The 6,233-nt window shown below is 38.0% G+C and overlaps 1 protein-coding gene across 3 annotated transcripts in view; it reads left to right on the top strand.

Moving 5' to 3' along the window:
* The first annotated feature begins 3,985 nt into the window (after window positions 1–3,985).
* Window positions 3,986–6,233, top strand: part of LOC105562286 (neither inactivation nor afterpotential protein G) — a 5,560-nt gene continuing 3,312 nt past the window's right edge. The window contains exons 1-3 of one of the 3 annotated variants that reach the window (XM_012013020.1): window positions 3,986–4,228; window positions 4,695–4,897; window positions 5,258–5,617. In XM_012013020.1, coding sequence (XP_011868410.1) covers window positions 4,108–4,228; window positions 4,695–4,897; window positions 5,258–5,617 — 684 coding nt within the window. In that variant the 5' untranslated portion in view covers window positions 3,986–4,107. The remainder of the gene's footprint in view (window positions 4,229–4,694; window positions 4,898–5,257; window positions 5,618–6,233) is intronic. The other 2 variants (XM_012013019.1, XM_012013018.1) reach the window with 2 other exon arrangements.

Below are 6,233 nucleotides of genomic sequence, written 5' to 3'. Positions count from 1 at the left end.
GTCGCGATTTTGATTGTGGAGGTTTGGGTGCGCTCGGTTGCAGCACGTCACACATTTTCACACAAAATATGACGAATATTATGAATTTATTCGTCGAGCTAATCCCTTGTAACATATTCTATCCATTTTTCAGTAGCAAATTTATACATGTATATAAAGTTAAAAACTATGACGTGTGATTCTAATATCTTGTCGAGACCGCTGAAACTTTATATTATTTTCATACGTTATTTGAGATTGTTGATTAACTAGAATGTTCAATTGTCGGTCTATCTATCGTACGGAAAGTTGCTTTTCTATGGATCTCACGTCATTTATTCTGTATGTGTGTCCGGCGATTCACTTTCAAGATGCGTCTCGCATGAATACATGCATAGTTACACGCATCTTCGTATTTTCGCGGTCGGTCTTCGCGGTTTTTCAGCAAATTTTCAACAAGTTATTAATTGTTAAATTTCATTCATATTGTAAATTTTAATTTATCGCGGAATATCATTAAAATAAATACAACGCGAAGTAAATTGTTTTTTTCTACATACTGTATACTTGAACGTTGAATTTAAAGATCGAGTCACGAAGAGACAGTCATTATCTATTCTCGAATAAATAACGGAAGTAAAAATATATTTGAAGAGTTTTATACGGCAAATTTTTTCACTTAATTTTCTTCTTTAATTAACTTCTCGCGGTCGCGCATTTCGATACGATCGACGCTCGCATATACGTCCGAACCGTACGAAATATCTGTCGGTGATAAACCGACTATGGAAGGAATTTTCTTCCTTCCTGATCTCTGGTCGAAATGACCAGACTGTTATGGCCAGGAGCAACGAAAGGTATGTCCAATCTGGCCCAACGAAGGACTAAATACGATGAGGTAAGTGGTCAATATTGGCCACTCTGATGGAGTACCTAAGTAAGGTGCTGTACGAAGTATACTTTGATTTCTTTTGATTTGTTACAATTCGGGTGGGTTATGCTTCTATATACATACATTCTCGCATATGTGCGAGAGTGAAATTCCTATTAAATCCCGCGGGCGCGTTAAACTCTAAGTCAAACCCCTAAAAAATCGCGTCGCGGTTAATTAAAGATTTGTAGGTTCATTATGTTGAAACACGGGTAGATAGAAATTGGATAAGTAGGTCTATAGATCGGAATACGGGTAGGTAAGGATTCGGATAGTCAGGGATAGGGGGACATAATTCGAGAGTTTAAAATATTGGATAACATAAATTATTTCTTTTATTATAAGTGTATTGTAAAGTAAGTTATAAGAAAAATGAAATAAATAATAAAAATGTAAGAAATCAAATTGTAAAGAAAAGAGGACCGTCGATTAAATGCGGCGGGGGTGGTGGAGGGCCTTTATATAGGTCGATTTGTTTCTATCAAATCAAATTTTAGTTCAGTTAGATTCACATAGTCTTTTAATCGATAGTTTCGTATGCAATTGATCGATAAATTTGCCTTTACAGTTTGATTTTTCGTTTGCACATTAATAAAAAATGTTGTACAATTATAAGCACAGCCACATATGTAACACGTTGTGTGTACTGCGTAACATTTTCTATTAATGTTTTACATTGTAAGAGTTAGGTACGTATTATTTTAAACACATGTAACATGTTTATATGTAATTTTAGGTCATAGTGAAAAATTGTACATATTTATATTGTATATCATATGTTTTTAGTTTCACTGTGGAACTTTATCTCTCTTTCTATATTTTTGTATATATTTCAAAATAAATTGTGAGTAAAATTAATTAAGTTATAAAAATGTAAAAACACAATTTTATCGCAAACAAAAGAGGACCGCCGATAAGAATTTGGCGGGGGTGGTGGAGGGCCTCTACAAGTTGGTCTGTTTTTATCGGATAAAAATTAATTCAAATCTAAAAGAGAGGCATTGTTTCATTTATAACCAGAAAATGCAAAGTTATAATAAAATATATAGAAAACCAAGCTTATCAGGGACAATCTACTACAAATTTTGTTGGCAAAAGAGAACAACGTAGCTTGTCAGCAAATTTTTATGTTTTGCAATTATACATATAATTTATATGTCAGTAACGAAAGAATGTGAATCGCCAGTAGTTGATTAACGATAAAAAGAATTGTTAGATGACTAGGCTGGTAGATGGTTTCTTTATTTAAATCCGACGTTTCGACTATATACGGGTTTGTGGTCCTTCTCAAGGAATTCAACAATCTACAAAAACTGATCTCTGTTGGAAACACCATTTTCCAGTCACAGTGTAATTAACAACGAAAGACGTCGGATTTAAATAAAGAAACCACCTACCAGCCTAGTCATCTAACAATTCTTTTTATCGTTAATCAACTACTGGCGATTCACATTCTTTCGTTGTTAATACTTTTTATTTGCAATATTTTTAGTATGAATAAATTCACCACTCACACGAATAAATTTTTCGAAGCTTCGAAGTAATTCAAAGTTTCGAAGTTCGAATGTCGAAACCTTTGAAGGAAATTACCAGTCCTACTAAATAACACAATTAATCGAAAATAAGTTTTATAAATTATATAATTGGTTTTAATACAATTGCTGCTGATATACTTGATGTACATTAAAAATATTAAACGTGATAATTTGATAGATAATCTTCTAAGCATGTTGTTATATCTTAAAACAGTCGTTATAAGAGCGAACGAGACAGTAATAGGAGCGAGTGAAATGAGAAGAACAGCAAGCGAAGAAGGCTCGAGGATCGGGATTCTCGCTCGCTCCCGTTACGAAAAATTAATAACACTCTCGTGTTACCGACATTTCATGCATGCAGCATGGAACACAACCAAAATTGGGTACTGCATTACCCGTTTGAAAAATCGGCGTAGCACGGACACGCACCAAATGGAGACTTGATCGGCAGTGCTTGAAAATGGGCGTAGCGAAATAGTTCCAAAAATAAAAATGGGCGTAAAGCGCGTAAGGCGATCAGCCGAGCGAAAACGGTATCAAGTAAAACGCCGGCGTGGCCGCTCTCAGGTTTCTCTCTGATATTACAATATGTTTGAGAAAACAAATGTCGACGTAACGAAAAAAGATATTAAATCATATTACCTCGTCGATGATCGAATACCAGCATTTGGTAATAGAGGTCTCAGCAAGAGGCAGTGAACATTTGCGAATAAAAGATTAGTTACATTTTGCCCTAGAATCTTTTACATGTTTAAAAAAAACACTTAGACGGGAAAGATTTGAACACGTCATTGTTTTTTATAATTCATTTTGGCAAATTGGGATATGTTTCTACATAATAATATTTTTAATAAATGAAATAGTAGTACACAGCTCTTTTTCAAATCCATGCGAGTTAAAATGACCCAAAAATTAAAATAGATGAAGTAAATTATTTATTTAAAAAATAGTTTAATTTTCAAAGCATAAAGTTGATAGTCCGTGGGGATGAGGATTACCCTCTCTGTTTAGTTACTAGATTTTTTAAACATATAAAGAAAGAACTACATATTTTAAATTATTTGTAAAACAATGTTCAAAAAAATAGAATATTATTATTTTTACCATAACGCAGGCTTTCTGAAGACCAAAAACCCTTTTCTTCTGTATTTAGCAATTGAAAAGAGGAATAATTAAAGGAATAATTTGAAAATTCGTAATAGCTAGTGCTAGTACACTTGTTATAATAGAATGCTAAAGGAAACTTGGTACAAACTACTTATAAATGCAGAGAATTGTTCCTATTGTTAGTGGATGATTGGAAAGTTTGCACGCATGTTGCAAGATGATCAGTTGTAGACACAATTGTAATTACAAATCTCAGATTAGCAATTAAACATATTTAAACATGTTTTAACGCAACAGGCGATTGGATGCGGTTTTATCCGATGTGACAATTATGTATTCTCGATGGCGAGCGGCCGGTCGTTGTCGCGATGCTTCGGACCGCTTATAGAGTTAGGACTTATAGACTAGTATCGATTACGAACGGAGAGCTACTAATTTAATATCGGGATCGAACGTGTAGTCGCTGCAGTTCCGCGTTGCCTTGCACGTTGTCTCAGTATTATCGCGCGGCGACCGTCGACCGAACGTGTTCTCCCGCGATTTTCGAGAGGAGGAATGTGGGGCCACGTATCGATCTCGATCGCAATTCTGCTGGCGTCGCTGCTCTATCGTTATTACTTTAACGAGCCGGCCAGTGTCATCGTTTATCCCGAGACGCATTACGACTACATTGTTGGTGAGTTTCTCTTCCTGACTTGTTTATCGGCTCGCGTCGTCACCCTCGCCTCGTCGCGATCCCAGCACGCTTCCGCCTCCGTCTCGTGTCCCGAAATACGCAGCATCGATTTTTAATCAAGGAGGATTGGCACAAATCGCATTGTGCTAGATTGATAGATGCCTCCTGGTTGCTCCAGAATAAGCGGGCGGAGGGTATCAATTACGATACCCTCCCTTTTCCTAGAAGAGAAATTCGGGGTATAAAGTTGCCAATTGCGCGCCTTCCAGAATGCTGCTTGTTTTGTATTCTCGACTCAAATTTGCATACCTAAAATTTAACGTAATAAACGTCCGATATTTCGTATTAACGCTAGTTTTTTTTGCGTCACGAAGAGAATAAAGAAAGCGAACCACGCGAGTTTCGCGTACAATAATTTCTAATAAAAATTGTGCCCTTCTTGTTGCCGCTTTTCGTTGGGCTCAAGTCGGCGCTGGTACGTCTGGCTGCGTGATTGCATCACGGCTCTCAGAAATGTCGAACGTGACCGTTTTGCTCGTGGAGGCCGGCGGATACTTCGGATGGCTATCGACTATGCCGCTCTTAGCGCCGATGATGCAAGGCACCGAGGTCGATTGGGCCTACCAAACGGAGCCGCAAGTCTTCTCGTCCCGAGGGCTCCACGGCTATGTAATTAAAGCTCAATCGTTCGGTGAAGGAATTTCCGTTTCGCGAGAACGATTTCTGCGGAAATTTTTCCCCCCACACAGCGTGGCTCTCACAAAGCACGCAAATACGGCACATTTTGCGCGCTGACGAATAATGGTAGCACTCTCTAAAAATCAGTCGGTGACTATTCACCGTTTTCAGTGATAGTCCACCGATTGACTTTTAGAGAGCAGCAATAGTAATCTAAAAGATTGTGTCGCGTCTTACAAGACATTCTTTTTCGTATAGTACGAAACGAATATTTCGGAAATTGGTATTTTCGAATTTGGAACCGCTTATTTTCGGCATGGCGGGATCCCTTCATTGGTCACGTCTGTTTAGAGACAAAACGTGCCGAGAGGGAAAGGACTCGGAGGAAGCGGGCAACTTAATTATCTCGTTCATTCTTTCGGGAGGCCCGAGGACTACAAGAGATGGCCGAAGGGTTGGTCGCACGCAGACTTACTTCCCTACTTTCAAAAAGTGTCCGATATTATGAACGCTATCCCGATGCCGGAGGAGGAGTACCTGACGAAGGCCTTCGTCCTGGCCGAGGAATCGTTGAAGCTGGACAACGTGTCGTTGCGAAAAGCGATGTACACCGCGAAAAGGGGAACCCGATGGAGCACTCATCATGCGTATTTGCGGAAGGCCTGGAATCGCAAGAATTTACATATCCTGACGAATACACTTGTTGCCAAGGTCTCCATAATTTTTATCGTATTTTGCATAACGCCCTGAGAAGCAAAAATCTTTGATAAGCCGTCTTTCTTTTCAACGTGTCACTTTTTCACACCAGAAACTCACTGTACTTAAAGGTTGTTATCAAAAACAACTATTCGTACTCTAGCTACTCCATTTTGTTCATACACTGAGAAAACTGTCCGATTAAATATAATCGGATAATCCTATTACATAATATATAAAAAACGGATATCTCCGATCAAATTGAATATCCGTTGAAAAATATGATCGATTTTTCAATCAGATTTTATCAGTAACTGCATCTCATCGGATAAATTTTATCGGGTGTATCCATAATTTAATCGGAAAACGTAATCGGAAGAATTAACCATCGGAAACACTATTTTATTGGTTTATCCGATGGAAATTGTTCTCGGTGTATGAATATTAGGGTGGTCCTTATTTTTCGATTTTCGAATTTTTCCACGGCACCCTCCAGAATGTTTCCAATCCACAAAAAAATAGTCCCTGCCAAATTTCAGCTTGATCGGACAACGGGAACCCGTGCCCCCGGCACGTTAAACATTTGAGTTCCCTTGTATAAAACAGCACTGAAAGAACCGTATATTAATAA

The sequence above is a fragment of the Vollenhovia emeryi genome, unplaced genomic scaffold (assembly GCF_000949405.1).
Source record: "Vollenhovia emeryi isolate VEMERY1.0 unplaced genomic scaffold, V.emery_V1.0 DF939191.1, whole genome shotgun sequence".
NCBI lineage: Eukaryota > Metazoa > Arthropoda > Insecta > Hymenoptera > Formicidae > Vollenhovia > Vollenhovia emeryi.
This window is presented reverse-complemented; position numbering and strand designations above follow the sequence as displayed.